This window comes from Poromitra crassiceps, assembly GCF_964638095.1.
Source record: "Poromitra crassiceps genome assembly, chromosome: 16".
In the NCBI taxonomy this organism is placed as follows: Eukaryota; Metazoa; Chordata; class Actinopteri; order Beryciformes; family Melamphaidae; genus Poromitra; species Poromitra crassiceps.
In genome coordinates, this window is record NC_139645.1 from 18,912,175 (window position 1) to 18,936,118 (window position 23,944).

At 45.2% G+C, this 23,944-nt stretch overlaps 2 protein-coding genes across 2 annotated transcripts in view; both read left to right on the plus strand.

Annotated features, from left to right (window-relative positions):
* LOC310791304 (uncharacterized protein) overlaps positions 1–23,944 on the plus strand; it is a 221,587-nt gene that overhangs the window by 84,777 nt on the left and 112,866 nt on the right. The window lies entirely within an intron of this gene.
* Positions 3,013–6,652, plus strand: LOC310791092 (stonustoxin subunit beta-like; the record flags this gene model as incomplete). The annotated part of the gene is made up of 2 exons (XM_083652794.1): positions 3,013–3,127; positions 5,550–6,652. 2 exons carry the CDS (start codon positions 3,013–3,015, stop codon positions 6,086–6,088), a joined length of 654 nt encoding a protein of 217 aa, XP_083508920.1. The 3' UTR covers positions 6,089–6,652.

Here is a 23,944-nt window from a genome sequence, read left to right on the forward strand (position 1 = left end):
ACAAAACTCAAATGCCTCGCCACCCACACACACACAGGCACGCACACACGCACACATGCACACACACGCACCCACACACGCACGCACACACACACCCACACACGCACGTCGCACACACACACACACACACACACACACACACACACTCGCACACTCACACACACACACACACACGCACGCACGCACACACACACACACACACACACACACACACACACACACACACACACACACACACGCACGCACACACACACACACACACACACAGAGACACAGCAGGGATTAAAAGAACCATGCCACCAACAAAACAGATGCAAACGAAAGCCAGGTTAACAAAAACACACCGGCTACTCACACTCAAATACAAATCTCTAGGCCCTCCTCCCCCACAGTGCAGACTGCCCCCCTCAGCCCCTCCTCCCCCACAGTGCAGACTGCCCCCCTCAGCCCCTCCTCCCCCACAGTGCAGACTTCCTCCTCAGCCCCTCCTCCCCCACAGTGCAGACTGCCCCCCTCAGCCCCTCCTCCCCCACAGTGCAGACTGCCCCCCTCAGCCCCTCCTCCCCCACAGTGGAGACTGCCCCCCTCAGCCTCTCCTCCCCCTTCAGTGTAGACTCCCCCCCTCAGCCCCTCCTCCTCCACAGTGGAGACTGCCCACCTCAGCCCCTCCTCCCCCTTCAGTGTAGACTGCCTCCCTCAGCCCCTCTTCCCCCACAGTGCGGACTGCCCCCCTCAGCCCCTCCTCCTCCACAGTGCAGACCGCCCCCCTCAGCCCCTCCTCCTCCACAGTGCAGACTGCCCCCCTCAGCCCCTCCTCCCCCACAGTGCAGACTTCCCCCCTCAGCCCCTCCTCCTCCACAGTGCAGACCGCCTCCCTCAGCCCCTCCTCCTCCACAGTGCAGACCGCCCCCCTCAGCCCCTCCTCCCCCACAGTGTAGACTGACCCCCTCAGCCCCTCGTCCCCCACAGTGCAGACCGTCCCCCTCAGCCCCTCCTCCCCCACAGTGTAGGCCACCCCCCTCAGCCCCTCCTCCCCCACAGTGTAGACTGACCCCCTCAGCCCCTCCTCCCCCACAGTGCAGACTGCCTCCCTCAGCCCCTCCTCCCCCACAGTGCAGACTGCCTCCCTCAGCCCCTCCTCCTCCACAGTGCAGACTGCCCCCCTCAGCCCCTCCTTCTCCACAGTGCAGACGGCCCCCCTCAGCCCCTCCTCCCCCTTCAGTGTAGACTCCCCCCCTCAGCTCCTCCTCCGCCACAGTGCAGACCGCCCCCCCCTCAGCCCCTCCTCCTCCACAGTGCAGACTGCCCCCCTCAGCCCCTCCTCCTCCACAGTGCAGACTGCCCCCCTCAGCCCCTCCTCCTCCACAGTGCAGACTGCCCCACTCAGCCCCTCTTCCCCCACAGTGTAGACTGCCCCCCTCAGCTCCTCATCCTCCACAGTGCAGACCGCCCCCCTTAGCCCCTCCTCCTCCACAGTGCAGACTGCCCTCCTCAACCCCTCCTCCACATCATAATTCATGACATCATACATGTCCTCCATCCTGAGGTGAGCTGTGACCGTCCCCCTGACCACACCCACAGGATCAGTCTGTCCAGCACCTCTCACCTTGTTCCTGCCTGTTAGCTAAATGGCTAGCTTAGCTTAGCCTGCCCAAACAGGAAGTTCATTAAAGTGCACACGTTTCCTTCTGTGTGAATACACAGGCCCCAAAATGAAAGCTTCAACACTGAACACCTCACCCAGCTTCAACACTGAACACCTCACCCAGCTTCAACACTGAACACCTCACCCAGCTTCAACACTGAACACCTCACCCAGCTTCACACACAAACCATTCAGAACAGTAAGAACATGAACCAAACAGCAGCATCCATGAAAAACATGTACAACAGTTTAACTTGCATCACAGAAAGGACATTTGCTGCCCCCTGCAGGGTAACCCGGGCTAGAAACCTATTGGTCAGGTCGCTAGGGCGCCATGAAGCACCCTCCACTGTAGATCACCAGACCTTTTGTGAGAGGGAGAGAGAGGGAGAGAGAGAAAGAGAGGGAGAGAGAGGGACAGAAAGAGAGAGAGAGACAGAAAGAGATGGGGAGAGAGAGAAAGAGAGGGAGAGAGAGGGACAGAAGGAGAGAGAGAGAGAAAGAGGGAGAGAGAGGGACAAAAAGAGATGGAGAGACAGAAAGAGATTGGGAAAGGAGAGAGGGAGGGAGAGAGGGAGAAGGAGCGAGAGAAAGAGGGGGAGAGAGAAATAGAGGGACAGAAAGAGAGGGAGAGAGAAAGTGAGGGAGGGAGAGTAACTTGCTTTCGCAATGTACAGTATATGTATGTTTCTCATGCCAATAAAGCCCCTTTGAATTGAATTGAATTGAATTGAGTAAGAGAGAGCGAAAGAGAGGGAGATAGAGAAGCAACAAGTGACAGAAAAAAATAAGTAGATAGAGAGAGAAACAGTCTGTGTGTGTGTGTGTGTGTGTGTGTGTGTGTGTGTGTGTGTGTGTGTGTGTGTGTGTGTGTGTGTGTGTGTGTGTGTGGCCGTTGACGTGATTGGCCACTGCAGTGTGACGTCAGGTTGTGTTTCTCCAAAAGTTTAATGTGTTCCAACTTTCCGGCTGCAGACCCCATTAAAGTGTGTGTGTGTGTGTGTGTGTGTGTGTGTGTGTGTGTGTGTGTGTGTGTGTGTGTGTGTGTGTGTGTGTGTGTGCAGGCTGTCAGGCTGTCAGCTCTCAGAGGAAGGCTGTGCTTCTCTGGCCTCAGCTCTGAGCTACAACCCCTCCCATCTGAGAGAGCTGGACCTGAGCTACAATCATCCAGAAGCCTCAGTGAAGCTCCTCTCTGCTGGACTGGAGGATCCAACCTGGAGACTGGAGACTCTCAGGTATGAAGAGACAACATCTGCTAGAAGACTGAGAGTCACACACATTTTCTCTGTCACACTGAGAAGATGAGGAATATGTTTCATGTTTAATGGAGGATATGAGTGGAAATCCTTCATATTGAAGGTTCTTAAATGTCCATGTTTCCATCATCAAAGAGAATCTGCTGGTCTGACTTCTTCCCTGTTTATTCCTCCAGTGTGGAACATGGTGGAGTGCACTGGTTGAAAAGCTCTGATCTGAGGAAATGTAAGTGTGTATTTAGTTTGATTCATAAAAACAAAACAACACATTGATTGATTGATATCTTTATTGATTCAATAAATACATGATTGTGCAAGACAATACAAGAGACATATAGAGGCCATTTACACCTGGCATTAACATGCGTTTTCTGCCATCAGATTGCAATCAGATTGTATTTTATCACTTCAGCCTGATTCCATTTACACCTGGCACTAACATGCGTTTTGGGTGAACAGATTGCAATCCGATTGCTCTCCAGCTCGAACGTCATCACGCGCGCGCCCCCTGAACGTGTGCATGCATGTTTCATACATGCACAGGGAAATAGAGGTTATTGTTAAGCTCAAATGCACAGTGAACGTCCCCTTCACCTGGACAAAACGATGGCCGATCACCCAGCACTGCATCCATTTCTTTATAAAAAGGACACGTTGCCCTGCCCCTGACACTTTTCTTGTTCTTGTCCTTGGCCTGTCTGTAAGCCAGTTTCAGGTGTTAAATTTTTCGCTGACGGTAGCTGTGTTTCCATTACCCTCAGAAATGCGCAAAATCTAAATAGGCCTATCGCAATAAAAATCGGGTAATGGAAACACGTAAATTTCGAAAAACCTCCCAAATATCGCAAAAAGCTTTTGCGCTCTCATGAGGTAGTTTTTCAGACGTGTCGATATAGCAGTTTATCGCAAAAGTGTAATGGTAACACATTCTCCGCATTTGCACGTCATGTGACCTATCTTCTCCTTTGGAAAAGGAGCGGAAAATGAAAGGAAAATGAGGGAGAAAGGGTTTGATAAGCCGTGGCAAAACCTCCGCAGCAAGTGGAAAACTTTGAAGCAACGCTACCTAGCAGAAAGACGAGTGTTGTGCAAAAGTGGAGCGGGGGGGAGATAGAGAATTTTTAGCCGGTCCATGGTGACAGGCTGCCTGTGTGTGTGCGCATTTGGCACAGCGGCGAGATAAGGGGACACACAGTCAGCCTTTTTTCCCCTCCATCTCTAAATCGGACCAGTTTTATTACCTTTTTTCCTCTGTCTGTTGCGCTCACTGCATTCACCGCAGCCAGCAACATGTTGCCACTCATTTCTTTTGAATTGATAATCAGGCTCGTTTATATGCGTTGTAACTTCATGTGGTGATTTGCATTGACCATTTGGTTGGATTTGAGCATGCAGGGGACGGGATATTGGGCAGATCCCGTGCGTAATCACTGTGGCAGCTGCTGGTAACGGGGAATTGCGTTCAGGTGTGCGTGCCGTCACCGACTTCCGAAGATTATTTATTTCCGTATGGTAGTTGCTGAATGCATTTTGAGAGGACGCATTGCATTTACACTTGTGTTAAATGTTGTCATAATGCGTCCCTGACCACCTCCGGAGGTGGTTTGGCCGATCAGATTGCAATCCTTCTTCAATGCGTTTTGAGGGTGTTTACACCTGTACTTTCAAGTGATAAAATACAATCTGATTGCAATCTGATCACCAAAAACGCATGTTAATGCCAGGTGTAAATGGCCTCATTGATCAAAATTAATTAAACACAATAAAGCCCTTTGGCTTGTTTCCATTGTGGTCCTTTGTATGGGACAAGTGGAGTGAGTGTATGTGTGCATGTGTGAGCATGTGTGTGTGTGTGTGTGTGTGTATGTGTGTGTATGTGTGCATGTGTGCATGTGTGAGCGTGCGAGCGTGCGCGCGCGTGTGTGTATGTGTGTGTGTGTGTGTGTGTGTGTGTGTGTGTGTGTGTGTATGTGTGCATGTGTGAGCGTGCGCGCGTGTGTGTGTGTGTGTGTGTGTGTATGTGTGTGTGTGTGTGTGTGTGTGTGTGTGTGTGTGTGCGCGGGCAACATAAACAAACAAATACATTAAGCAACACTACTCAACATCAATCATTAATTTGATTTGAGATCATTCATTCAATGACTGATCAGTCATTGAATGAATGATTATACAACAACAAAAATACACCAATCAATAAAAAAATAAAAAAGAGCAGCTCATAAAATAAACCAAAGACCTACCAGGGGTTCAAATGCTGCAAGCATACAGGAGACAGAGAAAATAAAAGGTTAGGAACCCATTTGGGAACCAACCAGCCATTTTTTCAAGGCGATCTTAAAGGAAAACCTGGAGATAAGAGTCTTTATACTCTCCGGGAGTTTGTTCCATACAATTGCTGCCGAGTAAGAAAAGGTACATTTACCCATTAAAGACTTCAATTTAAATTCAACTAGTGAGAAGGAAAGTGCATCTACAGCACAGTCTGTGACGTCCATTCATTCACATCCTGTGAATCAGGAAGATGGCTGACATCATGTGACATCATCAAACTACTTAGAAATGAACTGTCAATAAATCAACAAACAAACAAACAAACATGTTTATTAGATGAGAAGCTGCTGCTGTAACGAGTCTTGTTGTCTCATCAGATGCCTGTGATCTCACACTGGACCCAAACACAGCAGACAGAGACCTCCTCCTGTCTGAAGACAACAGAAAGGTGACGTGGGTGAGAGAGAAGCAGCCATATCCTGATCACCCAGAGAGATTTGACTCCTATTATCAGCTGCTGTGTAGAGATGGTCTCACTGGTCGCTGTTACTGGGAGCTGGAGAGGAAAGGAGGGGTTCATATAGGAGTGACTTACAGAGGAATCAGCAGGAGAGGAGGGCGTGATGACTGTCTGCTTGGAAGGAATGAAAAGTCCTGGAGTCTGCTCTGCTCTGATGATCGTTACACTGCCTGGCACAATAACAGACGCACAGAGATACCTCCCCCCCGCTCCTTTCTCTCTAACAGAGTCGCAGTGTATCTTGACTGTCCTGCTGGCTCTCTGTCCTTCTACACAGTTTCCTCTGACAAACTGATTCACCTCCACACTTTCCACTCATCATTCACTGAACCACTTTACCCTGGGTTTCATGTGTCTGATGGTGCCTCCGTGTCTCTGTGTCAGATAGAGGAGTGAGCGAGAAACACACTGACCAAACACAAACACCTCAAGTCACAATAGTGTTTGCATGCAAGTTCATTGCATATGTGGTTGTGAACATTGTGTGTGTGTGTGTGTGTGTGTGTGTGTGTGTGTGTGTGTGTGTGTGTGTGTGTGTGTGTGTGTGTGTGTGTGTGTGTGTGTGTGTGTGTGTGTGTGGATCAGGATATACTTTATTGTCCCCGAGAGGAAATTTGTCTTGGACAACAGTGCTACATACAGCTGCATCATAAATAAGAAGACAACACAAATGATAAAATAACATAACAGGAACAACAAAGGTCTACACATTTTTTCGTGAAGAAATGCACCTTACATGTGAAGTGCATGGAATTGTATTGCAAACTGACCCGTCAAAGGAAAAGACCCATAAAATAAAGAATTGCACTAAGGATAAAAGATGACATGTGCAAAGAAATGGGCGGGAGACTAGATAAAGTGACCTATGCTACTGTGCAAAAAGTGGCTTACAAATTAAAACAAATGGTAATAAAAGCAATTTGATAATAAAACCAATAAAATAGTAAGACCACAGCATAATCACGTTTAAGAAAAATGATAAAGTGCATTATTGAAATGAAAATTTAAAATAATAATAGAATAAAATAATAAAATAATAAAAAGGTTCAAATAGAGAATTATAAAACAGATCCCATAAGTTTTTAGAATGTTTAGATTAAGCAGGTCGTTTGTTCAGGAGCGCGATTGATGTTGTGTGTGTGTGTGCGTGTGTGTGTGTGGGGGGGGGGTAACTGGTCAGAGTTGTAACATCACATGCAACAAGAACAGACATTTTAGTCTGAAAATGATCAACATAAATGCAGAATGTTTGATCTGTATAGTTTGAAACAGAACTTGTTGACTTGAATATGTCATTATTGTTGTCTTTAAATAAAGCAGTGTATTATTGCTCTGTTGTTAAATCAGTTGAGTGATGTAAATCAAGGAACATGTAACTGTTGATTGACATTAGTGTGTGATTGGTTGAAGATGTGACTGAGCCTCTGATTGGCCTTCATGTACAGTATCTACTAAGCACTAAGTACTCATGTGAAGCACTTAGCAGCTAAATGTGTCTCTGATGACATCATAACAGCAACAATGTAGAACTTTACATCACAGAATTATTACAAACTGTCTTCTGTCTCTGCTTTCATATGATGTCATGTATATGTTCATGTAGTCTGCATTGTTTGTATGGATTTATATGACACATGACTCACTGTATACTTTGTCTTGACAATCTTATGCTCACTTTATGTACTTTGATCCTTTTCTAGCTTCTATTTCTTTGTTTTGATTTCCCTCAAATATATTTGTCTTTTATTGATTCTCTTTTTCATCCATTCACTTTGGCAACACAGGAATGTTCTTGTCAACAAGCCAGTAAAGCAGGTTGAGACTGAAGGAGAGAGAGAGAAAGAGAGATGTGCGCAGTAGGCTACAGAGATATAGCTTCTGGCATACTCTTCGCGCCCAGCCAAGCGCATAGGGCGCACGGCGATTATGACGACATCGCACGGGGCGTGTCGGGGGTTGAGGCCTGAGCGCAGCGCGGCGCGTCCATGGAGATTTTTCTATCAGCGCGTCGGTTTTGCTGCCTGTGCCTGAGATCTCCGTGGTAGGCTATCAGCGGATATCTGCTGTGATTGAGTCCTCACCGTCGTAAAGTCGCCTTCAAAGCATGCTGTTCGATTATAACGAACTAGTTGTGTGGCTTAGCCTTCCCAAATGTGGAGGGGTCGTTTTTTATAATTTAATACATAGAATTGGGAACGTTACATTCAATTTCATTCAGACTGCCTGGAGCCTGGAGCTGCGCACTGAGTATGTTCTGTTTTGGCCTGCGCAGAGTGCGCGCGCCCTCCTCTGAGCCCCGCCTCCAGCGCGTGCGCGAAGAGTATGCCAGAAGCTAGCTTATAGTCTCTCTCTCTCCCTATCTCCAGTGCGCGCGTCTCTCTCTCTCTCTCCCTCTCTAGTGCGCGCGAGTCTCTCTCTCTCTCTCTAGTGCGCGCGAGTCTCTCTCTCTCTCCCTCTCTCTAGTGCGCGCGAGTCTCTCTCTCTCTCCCTCTCTAGTGCGCGCGAGTCTCTCTCTCTCTCTCTCCCTCTCTCTAGTGCGCGCGAGTCTCTCTCTCTCTCTAGTGCGCGCGCGAGTCTCTCTCTCTCTCCCTCTCTCTAGTGCGCGCGAGTCTCTCTCTCTCCCTCTCTAGTGCGCGCGAGTCTCTCTCTCTCTCTCTCCCTCTCTCTAGTGCGCGCGAGTCTCTCTCTCTCCCTCTCTCTAGTGCGCGCGAGTCTCTCTCTCTCTCTCTCTCCCTCTCTCTAGTGCCCGCGAGTCTCTCTCTCGCTCTCTCTCTCTCGCGCGCGCTAAACTCCATCTCGTGCAGGACGCTCCTTTTACTTTCAGAGTAGAAACAACAAAGCCATCCAGCCTGCACACATGCTGTAGCGTGGCCTGTTTAATCCACCAGAGGGCGACATTGCTCCACACAAACCCTCATAAAGAGAACAGATCCCATTGTCCCAAAGGTGACCTTACTGAAAACTGCATGTTTTATTTAATCATATATTTTTTATTTTATTCACACAACATATAATGACAGATACACAATATAGCCTACATACAACCATGAAGTTAAAGCAGAAACACAGCCAGCCTCTCTCCAGCTGGATGAAAGGTGAACAACTCAGAGAAATGAGAGAAACTGTGGCAGAAAATAAACAATATAAATATTAAATGTGTATGAACTGAGTTAGATCAGATCAATAGCTTACATGTATTTATATGACTCTGATGTATTTTATTATGTTAAGCACTGCATGCACCGACCACAGCCATTAACTGGTTGCATTATGCTGTTATCAGGCCTGTAATGAAAAATAGCAATAACATAAGAAGTTATTAGACTATATGAGCAAAGATGACATTATGTTACAGGGTCAAGATTTTATCACATTATTGGATTCTCATTAAGTTATGAGCTTTATTTTATTTGGTTTAATTACATTATGGTGAATTATTATGTTTTAGCTTAATTATTATTGTGCCTTTGTGTGACATTTTGAGCACACAGCTTCCACACAAAATGACATCAAATGGGGGTCTGTGGCCCCTATGAGACAGAAAGAGAGAGTGAGAGAAAGAGAGGGAGAGACAGAAAGTGGCTTATAGAGAGGGAGGGAGAAAGAGAGGGGGAGAGACAGAGCCGTATAATAGAAGAGTTCCGACATCTCCATTCACTCCAATGGACCAGTTTTTTTCCAGGAAGTAGAAAGTGGAACTCTTCAGTAAAAAAAGCAGCACTGTCGAGTTGCATCAAAATAGACAGTGTTGTACTTTGAAAGGGTTTTTCATCCCTTGAAATGAATCAAATTGTACATTATCTGCTTTATTTTAGCATGCAAAAGTAGCGCGAGACCCATTCCTGGCTGTTCATTGGCTAATGATTCTTGCATTTTGGTCCTCCGCTGACGCCACTCTCTTACTAGAGGACACTAGGGAGAGAGAAGCAACAAGTGACAGAAAAAAGAAGTAGATAGAGAGAAACAGTCTGTGTGTGTGTGTGTGTGTGTGTGTGTGTGCGCGCACACGTGTGTGTGTGTGTGGGGGGGGGGGGGGCGTTGAGGTGATTGGCCACTGCAGTGGGACGTCACGTTGTGTTTCTCCAAAAGTTTAATGTGTTCCAACTTTTCGGCTGCAGACCCCATTAAAGTGTGTGTGTGTGTGTGTGTGTGTGTGTGTGTGTGTGTGTGTGTGTGTGTGTGTGTGTCTAGTCTGGTGTGGCCTAGTCTGCTTTTCAGATGTCTACTTAGAGGCTACATTTGCATCTTTTGAGAACCTCTGTGTACAATATAATTGACCTCACTCCCACTTGTTTAAATACATGCAGGCTCGTCATTACGCTCGCACACATTCTCCATCTTTCCCTCTGCTCCCTGCAACCTCTTTTCTATCTGATATGTTGTCTCTTCCTGAAACACCAGGTTTCATCTCACTTATGTATAACCTCATACTGAACTCTGACACCATCTCTCTTGTGAGAGTTAGGGGTAAGTGGGAGGAGGAGTTTGGACAAGAACTGTCTGATGAATGTTGGGAGGAGGAGCTAGTTAGAGTCAACTCTTCATCCTCATGCTCTCGTCTAACCCTAATCCAGTTCAAAGTTCTACACAGGGTTCAGTACACAAAAGCTAAGCTTAGCAGGCTGTTCCCCTGATACAAATGACACCTGTGACCGATGCTGCTTTTCTCCAGCTGATCATACTCATATGTTTTTCCTCTGTCCAAAGCTGTTTGATTTCTGCTCATGTTTTTTTATAATGTTAAGCGAAGCCCTTAATATTACACTGAACCCATGTCCGTTTATTTCCATTTTTGGGGTGCCGTCTACATGAGCTAATCTCTCTAAAACTGAATCTGATGTTGTCGCTTTTGGCTCACTCATAGCCCGTAGACGTCTTCTGTTGCATTGGAAAAGTCAAAACCCCACCTCCCTCTACATCCTGGCTCCTCCCTCGACATCCTGGCTCCTCCCTCTACATCCTGGCTCCTCCCTCTACATCCTGGCTGAGTGATTTCATGTCTCTGTCTTTGGAGAAAATTGAGCACTCTGTGAGAGGATCAATTGAAGATGGCAGCCTATCATCTCCTATGTTAACTCACTCTTGTCTTTGGACCCAAACTGACTTTTACTTTATTCTTTTTGAGATGGACACCCTGAGCATCCTCTTTTTACATTTAGATATACTTCTCTTTTTTCTCTCTCTTTCACTGTATCCTCCTATATAGACTTGTCTATTGCTCATCACCCCCCATGTGACTCCCTATGTCTGAATTATGTGCTATTAGGTAGACTTACTGTTTTGTTTGTTTGTTTGTTTTGTCTGTTTGCTTGTTTTGTTGTTGTTTTAGTTTTCCTTCTGTTTTTGCCTTTGTCAGTTTGAGATTGTATAAGAAAAGGTTGTGCTCCAGTCTGTGACTTGTGCACTCCAAGAAAAAAGAGAAGAAATGTCACTGCTCTGTCTGTACCTTGTATACAACCTCCTCTGCTCTGAGTGTCATCATGGTGTGTTACTGTAATGTGTGTGTGTGTGTGTGTGTGTGTGTGTGTGTGTGTGTGTGTGTGTGTGTGTGTGTGTGTGTGTGTGTGTGTGTGTGTGTGTGTGTGTGTGTGTGTGTGCCGTGTGTGTAGGATATATGGATGTTGCCACTGTAATTGACTAACTGTGAGAGTGGATGGGTGTGAGTGTGGATAAAACTCCCCATTTTAAGTTGCTAATCTTATGTTGCTGATGTTATTAATGTATTACATTAACACACTAATGTATATTTACTACATATCTTGTATACTGTACATAACAGATGTATATTTGTTTTGTGTTTTTTATTTTGTGTAACCTAACAGCTGTATTCTATAGTCTGTATTCTGTACCCTGTTTTTATAATTGCCTTATAACATCTAGGGACAAACATTGCAAACTAGCTTAGGCTATAAATGTCAGGATATATAACAAAGACTGTTTCCTGTGAATGCTCTATGTTTATGTATCTGTCCCTATAGAAATAAACTTTTCAATCAATCAATCAAAAAACTCACCATGGATATAGTGGGACCGTTTCACTCAGCTCCCCCTGACTGCTGTGTTGTGATCACGCTAGTGGACTATTACAGTAAATGGCCAGAAGTGGCATTCACCTCGGATGTGACGTCTGCTTCTGTCATAGCTTTCTTGTCTACTGTGTTCAGCCGTGAAGGTACCCCTCTCGAACTAGTGACTGAGTGACAATGGATCCTCCTTTGTCTCTGCTGAGTTTGAGGCTTTCTTGGCAGCTCAGGATATTGCACACTGGCGCAGCTCCATCTACTACCCTCAGAGTAATGGAGAGGTTGAAAGATGGAACAGAGTATTCAAGGACTGTCTCCAAACAGCTGACTTTGAAGGCCAGCCCTGGAAGCCCTTTGTCACTGACTTCCTCCTTACTTATCGTGCCACTCCCCATGCAGTAACTCAAGTCTCCTCTACTGAACTTCTACATGGCCGTCCCTTCCGCACCAAACTGAACATCAAAGGTCTTGCGCCCCCTGCTGCCTCTTCTCAGCGTGACACCATGAGACACACCGTGGTGCTGAAACAAGCCAAGGTTAAGAGGTACACAGATGTGCGTCGTGGTGCACGGTCTCCTACGTTTCAGTGTGGTTCTTATGTGCGGATTAGGAAGCCTGGGATCACAAAGAAAGGACGCTTCAAGTTCACGCAGCCCTTCCAGGTTGTTGCTGGAGGGGCACGGTGGCTCAGTGGTAGAGCTGTCGCCTCGCAGTCAGAAGGTCCTGAGTTCGATTCTCGCCTGGGACACTGCGGGCGCTGTGGTTGTGTTCCCCTCATATCTTCAGTGCCTACTGCCCAGGTGGGGTATCTCGTCGTAAGGGCCTTTCTGTCTGTGTGGAGTTTGCATGTTCTCCCCGTGCTCCCCCAGGGGGGCTCCTCTGTATATAACCCCCCCCCCCCCATTAAAAACATGCAGAAGATCAGATCGTCATCGTCATCCGACCAGTGACGACAACATCCGAAGTCGGTCCCCGGGCGCTGTACGAGAAAGCGACCACTGCTCCTGGCCTGCCCCCCGGAGGAAAGGACAAAGCCAGGATGGGTTAAATGCAGAGGACAAATTTCACCGGCCACCGTCAGCATGTGTGTGTTTGTGGCCCTCCGTGCATGTGTTGATGTGTAACCGTGTGACAATAAAAGACGGGCTTGCCCATCTGAAATCATTTTTTTTTTTTTTTTTTTTGCTCAGAAAGGCCCTGCAACCTATGAACTGTCGGACGGTAGAGTATGGAATGCCATGCACCTGTCCCCTGCATCTTCCCCAGCCCCTGGTCCACACGCACATGGTGCCATTGTCCAGCCTGAGGAGGTTTACATGCCCCCTCCTGAACCCCCGCCTGCCCGAGCATCTCCCGTCTCCCAGCGGAGTCGCAGGCAGATTCAGCCGCCTGCTTGGCTGAGGGATTATGTCACCTGATGTTTTTCTTTCAAAGGGGCAGATGGTGTGGTTAATGGACTGTTACACGTTTCCCACTTGGTAATGGACTGTTACACATTTTCTTTATGGATGGTTCACGTGAATCATGGACTCTTTCACATTTCCTAATTATAAGTTTAAATGTAAAAAAAGAAAATAAATAAGGAAAAAAAAAAAGTACAAATGTGCCACTGTTATGTAAGATGTACATGTTTATCTGTTCTGTTGCAAATCACTGTATGGCAGCAAACACTGTGAAATTAAGAAGCTATTTGTAGTTAAATATCGTGAATTTCAGTTTAAGTTTCCATTTGATACTCTCTATTTTGCATAGCGAATACTGTGATATTCAGAAGCTAAATTCAGTTTGTAATTACTGATAAGTCATAGTTGGTAACTATTGACGTGTTGGGTTGAAGCTGTTGTTTTTGTTTTTTATTGTCAGGATGGTTGTTCTTAAGAGAGAGGGATATGTGGTATAGCCTTGTAAATGCATTCCTATATCATCCCAGTAGGTGGTGGTATTACCCTACTAGACTAGGCTGAATGTATGTACATGCGCACTGCACTTGTCTTGAAATAGTTCAGTAAAGAACCTCTCGTCTTGTTAACGCTAAGCTGCTTGCTAGTCTCGTTCTTCCTCATACAATACAACAATTTTCTTAATGTTAATGCACCAAAAAAAAAAAAAAAAAAAGATTGTTCACAAGTCCCAAACCTTCAAGTCCAAGTCAAGTCTCAAGTCTTTGATTTTTCTCAAGTCAAGCTTCAAGTCACTGTGTGTACGTGACTCAAGTGCGACTTAAGTATAATAGCTATAATACTCAAGTATAGTAACCAAATGGTTCAGCTAACGCTATAATCAGGAGAGACCATAGAACATTTCACTCAGACCAAAACTAAGAAAACATCGAAAAAATATTTTCTTCAAATCCACATTTTTTTTAACGTTTTTGTCTGAGTGAAATGTTAGGCGATCTCTCCTGTTTCTAAATATATCTTTACCGTTTGGTTTGAAATGTGTATGGGAAAATAAATGGCGGATGAAAATCTCTGGTACAGTGCTGAAGCAGGAAGTGACGTTCACTTTGGCTCTCTATTATTTGTAGTTTCCTGGTTCTACAGGTGGCAGGAACGTGGCTGGGGTGGGTGGGTGGGTGGGGGATTGGCGCTGCTCTGCGGCTGACACGCACACGGGAGCTCTGTTTGTAACAAATTCCCTGAGGGGCAATAAAGGTTTCATTCATTCATTCATTCATTGGGTTGAACAATCCGCTCTTACTAACATGTTTCAGAGGTTGGGGGGTGGTTTAAAAATGATCCGGGGTGGCTGGTCCAGATGTCCTCTTAGAGCTGGGTCTGTGGAAATAAGATGCCAGTGTTTATTGATAGCTGCACACATATCTTTTGCCAGTGGTGAGTATTGAATAGCACAGGTAATCCTGTTGTCTGTGGTTCTGGGCCTGGTGGTGTTGAGACACTCAGATTGTGTGAGGAGATTGGAGGGGTTGGAGGCTAGGGTCACCCATTTTCTTCACCAGCTAGAGAGCAAAGCTCTGCCACACCCAGTTCACCCAGCACAGTGTGCCTACTACTGCCTACTGGAACTCATCAAATTGCTGTTGACCAACAATTCTTTCATGTTCAGTAATGATTTTTTCCCTGCAGGTTTCCTGGGTTGAGCAGCGTGGGCTCTAAGATGTCCCCTAGTTTTGCTTCACTTTACGTTGGACTCATGGAGCAGGAGATCATACTGAACCCTGAGAAGAACCCTTTTCTACAATTCATCTCAACTTACAAAAGGTACATTGATGATGTCTTCTTTATATGGACCTCCACAGAGGAGAAGCTGACAGAGTTTCACCATTTCATGAACACTCAGAAGAATGCACATCTCAAATTCACAATGGCTCATGACCACTCTAAAATGAACTTTCTGGAAATTTTGATCATGAATGACAATGGAAAGCTAAGCACTAGCCTGTACAGAAAACCCACTGACAGAAAGTCACTTTTACATGGACAGTCATTTCACCCCACACCCCTCAAGAAAAGTCTCCCTGTGTCCCAGTTAACAGAATACACCGTATCTGTAGCTCAGACACAGACTACCACAAACACAAAACAGACCTGGAGAACACATTTCTCAATAGAGGGTACGAAAAAGGCGGGCAATGATCTAACGCAGTAACGCATTCCTTACTTGGATTAGTAACTGTAATATAATTACTGTTTTGGAAATTGTAACGCCTTATATTACTTTGTTACTGAAAAAGTAACTAATTACAGTAACGCGTTACTGCCCAACACTGCTCCTCTGTATAGAGAGCCAAAGTGGAACGTCACTTCCTGCTTCAGCACTGTACCAGAGATTTTCATCCGCCATTTATTTTCCCATCGACATTTCGTAAAATGCTTATAAAAAGACTCTTACTGGTTCAAACCAAAGCGTTCAGCTAATGCTATAATCGGGAGAGACCATAAAACATTTCACTCGGACCAAAACTTCAAAAAACAACATCGAAAAAATATTTTCTTCAAACCCAACGTTTTTTTAACGTTTTGGCCCGAGTGAAATGTTATGCGATCTCTCCTGTTTCTAAATATATCTGTACCGTTTGGTTTGAAACAGTAAAACTCTTTTTTATAAGCATTTTACAAAATGTCGATGGGAAAATAAATGGCGGATGAAAATCTCTGGTACAGTGCTGAAGCAGGAAGTGACGTTCACTTTGCCTCTCTATAGGCTAACCGCTGAACAGCTGTGTGTTGAGGTGGCGTTCAGCTCACACAAAGCATATTTTGAAAGGAAGTGCCACTTCCTTCATCTTGTGTCACAGTTAGACAGAATCCATTTTGACAGAGCAGAGCAGGAGGGACACGGCTAAAGCAGCGTGAGTGTTATTACAACATTACTCACTTTATTCAAGGATTAAACTATAGTCACCTTTAGGTGACACAGTCACCTTTTCGATAACAAAATATGGCACTTATGCTAAGTGAATGGTTTCCGAGTGGTTTTGTGTCTCTGCCCTGGCTGATATCTGTCACCTTTTTCCACTGTCTGAGTTCACTTCTGTTGATTGTAAAAGTCTCTGAGTCAGTTGTTACTGATCGCAGGTGTTTTACTGCGTTCACCTGCCTCTTTTCCTCTCTCTCAAAGTAACGCTCATAGAAAAGATGTAACGGTGAGATAATGGCGTCAGTAAAACAACGAGAGAAGTTGACGTGGGCGGGGCCTGTACTTCACAGAAGGCCGACATGACGCAGTTTATTAAACCGTTAAATTAACCCAGTTTTATTCCATCTGTGTGTCTGAGACTCTGCGAGATGAGCGTCTTTTAGTCACATGACTCCTCATAAAGAGAGAAACGGCTTGTTGACTTTCTGCAGACAGATCAGGACTTCAGAGCGGGGTGGGAAACTAATCTGCTTCATATTAAGGCCTACAGAGGGCCTACTGTAGCCTACATGCGTCGACTTGCCTACAGAGTCAGACTGGTCCGCGTGTGTTGTGTCAATTGGGTCATCCGCCTGTCGTCTCTGACTGAGGGCGGGCAGATTTCTCATAAACCAACAGTTTCACTGAAATCTGTGGATACCGTGTGTGAAGTGTTGTTCTTTGTCTAAACACTTATAATTAGAGGCGAGAGGCGACTGTTCCACTTAGCATTGCGCTTGTTATTTTCAGCATGACAGGTCTGTTTTACTCTGCACACGTCTCACGTAAAGTGCCACGTGCCGCCTTTTCGTCACTCCCAGCGAGCATTTTTAGGTTGAAAAGACGTTTAAAAAACGTTTAGGGTAAACGTTGAAAAAACGTGCAAGAAAGGTTCAAGAGTGAAAGTTTTTTCAACGACTATTTGCAGACATTGATTAAACGTTCAAGTTTAGACCATATTTCACCAAGATCTTAAATTAAAAATTCAACACCACTCACGGGATTTGAACTACGTTCTCCCTCCTCTCTACGGCATGAGCTATACTTTTCCTTGCATTACATGGGGGCCGGGCACATATATACTCAATCTCGCACACAACTTGTAGACTACACGATTGTAGGCTCAACAATCGGGAGGACAGGTTATTTTATGTGATGTGTACAAGACTATAATATTATGTAACAGACTAAAATTATGTTGCAGACCAGTGCAGACTTGCTTTGGTCTAGTCAGTCACAGCTAGCTAGCGACTAAGTAGGCTACTTGTGCATCATGCATGCGCGCTGCTGCATTTTATAGTATTGCGCTAAACTATTAACCATATGTGTCCTGGAAGCTTTTTGCTGGCACCACATAGCCTATATAGTCCCATATTTATGATATTTCATGTGTCATAAAATGCGTTGAAATGTAGTTTTCGTGTAGACCAGATTTCAACTCTCAGTTACACAATACATTGGACAAATGCCAATTCACACACTATCAATATTGTCTCTATTTCAAGCTACAACAAACGTTTAAACAATATGATTAACCAAATTGTGTTTTTTGACACGTTGACGTTGTAACCGCATTTTAGCCGGTTGAAAAGAGGGTGAAATTAGGTCTTAGACGTTGAAACCCAATATCACCCAGATTTCAACTAAAAATCAACGTTGAAAAAACGTTTTGTACTCGCTGGGCTGTCGTAAAACCTTGAACCGGCTTACGCCACATCTCCCCCTTTAAGTTCGGGGTTTTACTTACTGTATATTATTATTATTTCTGAACATTACAGTAGTTAAACACATTTCTTCTTGAACCATCAGAACAACATTATGACTTATTTCTTTTCAACATGTTCAACATTCACTTATTCCTCATTCATTCCCCCTTTTTTTATTTATTTTTTATTTCCTTTAGCATTACTTTCTATCAGCAATCCCTCTAAACAACAAAACAAAACATCCCCAGTTCACAACTGTCTTTTTTCTTTTTCTTTCTAAGCTAACAGGGTAGTGGGTGGACTACAACGCCCTGATGGAATGGGATGGGGATTATTCTGCCCCTTGTTGCTCCATAACTAGTAGGTCAACTTGACGGCGGGTTTCACAACACGCCCTGAGCGTGTCATTACAACTCCGGGTGGCAGTGTCACAGCAGCAGTCCCTTTTTCAGCTCGTGCAGGACTAGTGGACCACTGTGCAGGACTAGTGGACCACTGTGCGATGACGCCGCTGTCTGGCTGTGTGTAGATTGTCTCTGTTTGAGTGTCCTTTTGTTCCTGGTTGACGATCTGCAGATGTCTGCGGTTTCATCTGGTGATGTTTCCTTGTGGCGTTTTCACAACAAACGACCGTGGTGTGGAACTGGCAGCCTGTATGACACCAGTCCCTCTCCAGTCCTTCTCAGTGTCTATCTTGAGTCGTACTCTGTCACCCACACCCAAGGCAGGGAGTGGCTTTGCAGAATATCTCCTGTTGTAAGTGCTTTCGTATGCCTGCTTAGCCTTGACATCATTCTGCCTCACTTTAGACAGGTCGGGCCAGGCTGGTTTCAGCTGGTGGTTGAGCTTTGGTACTGTGGTTCGTAGTCTCCTTCCCATAAGGAGTCTGGCTGGGCTCTCCTTAGTTGGCTCTGTTGCTGTATCTCTATAGCTCAGGAGAGCTAGCTGAGGGTCTGGTTGTCTCAGGATGCTTTTAGCTGTCCTGACGGCACGCTCGGCCATCCCGTTTGCTTGGGGATAGTACGGGCTTGATGTATTATGCTGGATGTCATACTTATGATGTGAAGTCCTTGAATTGCTGTGAGGTGAATTGCGGGCCGTTATCGGTTATTAGCTCTTCAGGTATCCCGAACCTTGCAAATATGCTCAGCAGCTTGCTTATCACGGCTTCACTCGTGGTCTTGGTTAGACTTAGTATTTCCAGCCATCTTGAATAGTAGTCTGCAACTACTAGGACATTCTTTCCTTTGAATTCACACAAATCAGCAGCGAGTTTCTGCCAAGGGAGCTCCGGCATTGGTGTTGTGATGAGCGTCACCAGTGGTTTGTGGTCAGTTTGTAGTCTGTAGCTCTCAAGACCACACAGATAGAGATAGAACTTCTCTGAAGCCCAGTGTTCTTTTTCTATTTGAGTGTATTTCTTTTCCGCGTCGTTGAGTGTACGAGAGCAATACGCAACTGGTTTGGGTTTGCCTCTATGGTCTAGTACTCCTCCTAGGCCGTAACTGGATGCATCTGCACCTACTACAGTAGGTAGCTTTGGGTCGTAATACTGGATTACTGATTCTGAGGATATTAGTGTCTTTACCTTCTCGAAGGTTTCCTCTTGTTGCGGCCCCCACATCCATGCTACACTTGTCTTTAACAGCTCGTTAAGAGGGTGTAGAATTTGAGACAAATTAGGTATGTATCTACCGACATAATTCACTAGACCAAGCACACTTTTCAACTCCGACACATTTGTGGGCGTTCTCAGGGCGTTGATTGCTGACACCCTCTGTGGGCTTGGTGCTACTCCCTCCTTCCTGATAACTTGGCCTAAAAAGTGAAGAGAGCTTTGTCTTATCTTACGCTTTTGGCGGTTTAGCTTCAGGCCAGATTTCTGGATGGTTTGCATTACTTTTTCTAGACGTCGGTCATGTTCTTCCATAGTGGTGCCAAACACCAAAATATCGTCCATGTAGACGGCAGTGCCCTCATGGTTCTCTAACAGCTCCTCCATCTTTCTTTGAAATTTTTCTGGTGCGGACGTGATTCCAAACGGAAGTCTTTTGAAACAGTAGCGTCCTTTTGGAGTTATGAAGGTTGTTAGCTTTGAGCTTTCTTCATCCAAGGCTATCTGCCAAAATCCGCTTACCGCATTCAGCGTTGAGTATACTGAGCTTCCAGCTAGCTTATGCACGATGTCTTCAATGATGGGCATTCTACATTTCTCTCTTTTTACATTTTCGTTTAGTTTAGAGACCTACACAGATCCTTACTTTTCCACTCGGTTTGATAACCGGCACCATAGGCAATGTTATCTGTTATACGCTCTATTATGCCGTTTTCCTCCATTCTCTTTAACTCCTCTTCTACCTTTGGCAAGAGTGGAATGGGTATGCGGTGAGGCGCTGCTATGCTGTGTGGCTCCTCGCCTTCTTTGAGGACTATTTTTACTGGGTCTCCTTTCAGCAGTCCTATCTCTCCATACACACTCACTTCACTGATGTGTTTGATCAGACCCAGGTGAGCTCCAACTGATCTGCTTAGCAGATTGTCACATGTTGACATGGCTACTATTACTCTAAAGTAACAGTCCTTATTTTTCCTTCCTTTTGTGACTTGGATTTTGGCTAGGAACTAGTGATGGGAATTACGGCTCTTTGAAGGGAGCTGGATCTTATGGCTCCGTTCCTTTCTGAGAGCCGTTCAAAATAGCGGCTCCTCATTCCCTTTTTTTTTTTAGGGGGCGGGCACTAGCCTACTGTTGGTCTGCGAAATCACTAGGATAATGATATGGTACGATTTGGATCAGATTTGATCTTAGACCCACCACTATTTCATTTTGCATCTGTGGACTGCAGCAGCATTAAATTACTCATAGTATGTCCAGACCTAATGTCAATTATCTGCATTGTAAACATGACACAAGGTGACACATTATCCATCTGCACTTAGTCAGTGAATTTACTTCTTCTATGAAATGTGTTGTGTAAATAAAGTTGGCTTTCCTTGAATGAAATTCATGCAACACTTCGCTGCTCAGAAAGTCGGCAGATGTACTCCAGTCTCCGCGGCGTAGCCCGTTTTGATATTAAGCTGAGTCCGCCCACCCAGGCCAGTTACAGCATGCGCCGGTAGCAATTAACGAGTGCACCTATCCTCCCTGCTCAGCGGACTAGCAGAGGGAGGGAGGGAGGTCTAGCCTGTGTGTGTGCTGGGGAGCGGCAGGCAGTGAAATTTAGGCACAACATTAAAATGAACGGCTCTCAAGTAGGACTCGGTTCCCTTCGTTCATAGCAAAGAGCCGTTCAATAGATTCAGATCATTCGCGAACGTCACATCACTACTAGGAACTGTCCTTTATGACTTACTTTTCCTCCCGGGCTATCCAGCTTAGTCGTTACTGGTGTTAGTTTTGGTTGGTATGTGGCTTCATTTATTATCGTTGTGTCTGCACCAGAATCTATTTTGAAGTTGACTGCAGTCCTGCATATCACTAGTGTGGTGCTCCATGGTGGCTCTGCATCAGTGATGACTTCATCCACTGTTGTATTATTCTCGGTAGCTGTTTCATTTAACCAAGGAACAAGTCATCTACTTCCTCAGTCACTTCTTGGATTTGTCTGGTTCTGCATTTTTTTTTTAGCAAAATGGCCAATTTTGTGGCACTTATTCCTTATCCTTAGCTGGGCACATATCTCTGTTATGCATGCGACCACATCTGCCACAATCCCTCCTCTCGCTTTGTTTATTTCCTCCTGCCGCTCCTGTGTTATTTCTCCACTTACTTTTGTAAGGCTTTGTTTTTACTTCATCCATGTTTCTTGAAGCGCCCGTGTCACTGTTCTGAAGCTCTGTTCTGAAGCTTTACTAACGCCGAGTGCCTAGCCATGTCGGCAGGGCCGGTTCCAGAACAAGATGACTAGGGGTGCATCCTAGATAGGAAGGGGTGCAGATGCCCGGCCGAATGACATGTTATTTTATTAAAAATAATGCATTTGACCATCATTTCAAGTAGAATGATACCACCCAAGCAAGAATATTTCAAGTGTTTCAAGTGCTTTACTGAAATATTTGGACCATATAATGATAATACAATTATCTCAACCTTAAAAGGTTACATATAGGTGCCAAAAAGCCATAAAATCACATCAAAGAACAAAGAAAAACAACAACTATAATTCAAGTTTAAACAGTAAGTGTGCAGCTGTAGCATTTATATATATATATATATATATATATTTTTTTTTACTTTTTAACTGAGCATGCAGACAATTAAAATAAGGGTGCAATGCATGCTTTTGCACCCCCGTAGAACCGGGCCTGCATGTCGACTGCTTTCTTCAGAGTTAGGTCACTGGTCATCTGTAGTTTCAGTGAAAGATCCTTGTCCCGGATTCCAATCACAAGTCTGTCACGTATCTCCTCCTCCTTTTCGGAGAAGTCGCAGTACGCTGCCAGGTCGTACAGGTGCCTTATGTATTGTTCGACAGACTCTCCCGTCTCTTGCAGGAGTGGAAACGTGCTCGCTCGAATATCACGTTACGCTTCGGCATGAAATGTCCATCAAACAGTGCCAACAACACGAGGTCGTATGCATTAACATCATCTCCTTCTAAGCCGAATGATTTATACACTTGTTCAGCTTCTGGTCCCATGCAGTATATCAGCGCACAAACTTGGACGTCTTTTGCCTCTTTATTTAGCTTCGTCGCAACCCGGTACCTTGCAAATCGTTGCTTCCAATCCGGCCAGTCTTCCGGCTTGGCGAAGTTGAACTGGTCCGGCGCCGAAAACTTTGCCATTTTTTCAAGCTTTAGCCTCCGACAAACTCTCTTCCGAGTACTTGTACCGTGTCTGCGTCACTTCTGACACCATGTGAAGTGTTGTTCTTTGTCTAAACACTTATAATTAGAGGCGAGATGCGACTGTTCCACTTAGCATTGCTCTTGTTTATTTTCAGCATGACAGGTCTGTTTTACTCTGCACATGTCTCACGTAAAGTGCCACGTGCCGCCTTTGCGTCACTGTCGAAAAACCTTGAACCGGCTTACGCCACATCTCCTTTAAGTTCGGGGTTTTACTTAATGTATATTATTATTATTTCTGAACATTACAGTAGTTAAACACATTTCTACATGTTCTACAGATTTCAGCACCTGACTGACAGTATCCTACTACAGCCAGCTGAGGATCTGCTTGAAAATGCAATTCTCATTCAAGACAAGTGTTGATAAAAAAAACAGTAATGAATGAAGCTAGAATAAAATTGTGTGTGTGTGTGTGTGTGTGTGTGTGTGTGTGTGTGTGTGTGTGTGTGTGTGTGTGTGTGTGTGTGTGTGTGTGTGTGTGCGCGCGCGAGCGCGCGCGTGCGTGCGTGCGTGCGTGTGTGTCACATTGAAATAGCACGGTGGACAGTAAGAGCGGTGCGGTGGGGGTTGGTGGCCAGACGTTTGCCTTCAATGTCAGTGACCGGAGTTCGATTCCCAGCGTTTCTAAACAGTGAGTCACATAAAAAAACACACACATGACCAAATAATTTCCCTAACCTGAACCAAGTTGTTTTAATTGCCTAAATTTAACCGTTTAGCCCTACCCCAGTATAGGCCAACTGGTTTACCTCTGAGACTGACTGAAGTGTACAAGTGAGAAAATAACTAAAGCTTATTTGTAAAACACCTTTCACAGATACAAGATCACAAAGTCCAGAAGATGAGGAAGGAGGAGGAAGAGGAGGACAGAGCAGAGTCTCCAGTACCCAGCTGTCTGTCTATGAAGACTGACTGGTCTAAAGATGACCCTCCACACTTCAGTAATGAACCTGGACCTTCAGACACAAGGTAAGAGCACTGTTATACTGTAATGAAGAAATGTTATTTGATAAGCTACACTATTCTACTGTATACAAGAAGGTGCTCATGAGATACATTTCACTTCCTCGATGTGGGTCAGACCTGCTGTCAGTTAGTCTCAATTGATGCAGAAGACATTTTGTTACCTCGATTTATTGTTTTTCAAACCTACTAATTCATCATGTTTTCACACAAAATCATTATGTTGTCACAATTGAAACTTCACATCAATTATCCCAAAAAGCCGAGCCATTCAGTTCGACCACCTCTGAAAACATGTTGCCTTTTCTTTTGATTTGCAGAGGTCAGCACCACAGGCAGAGAGCA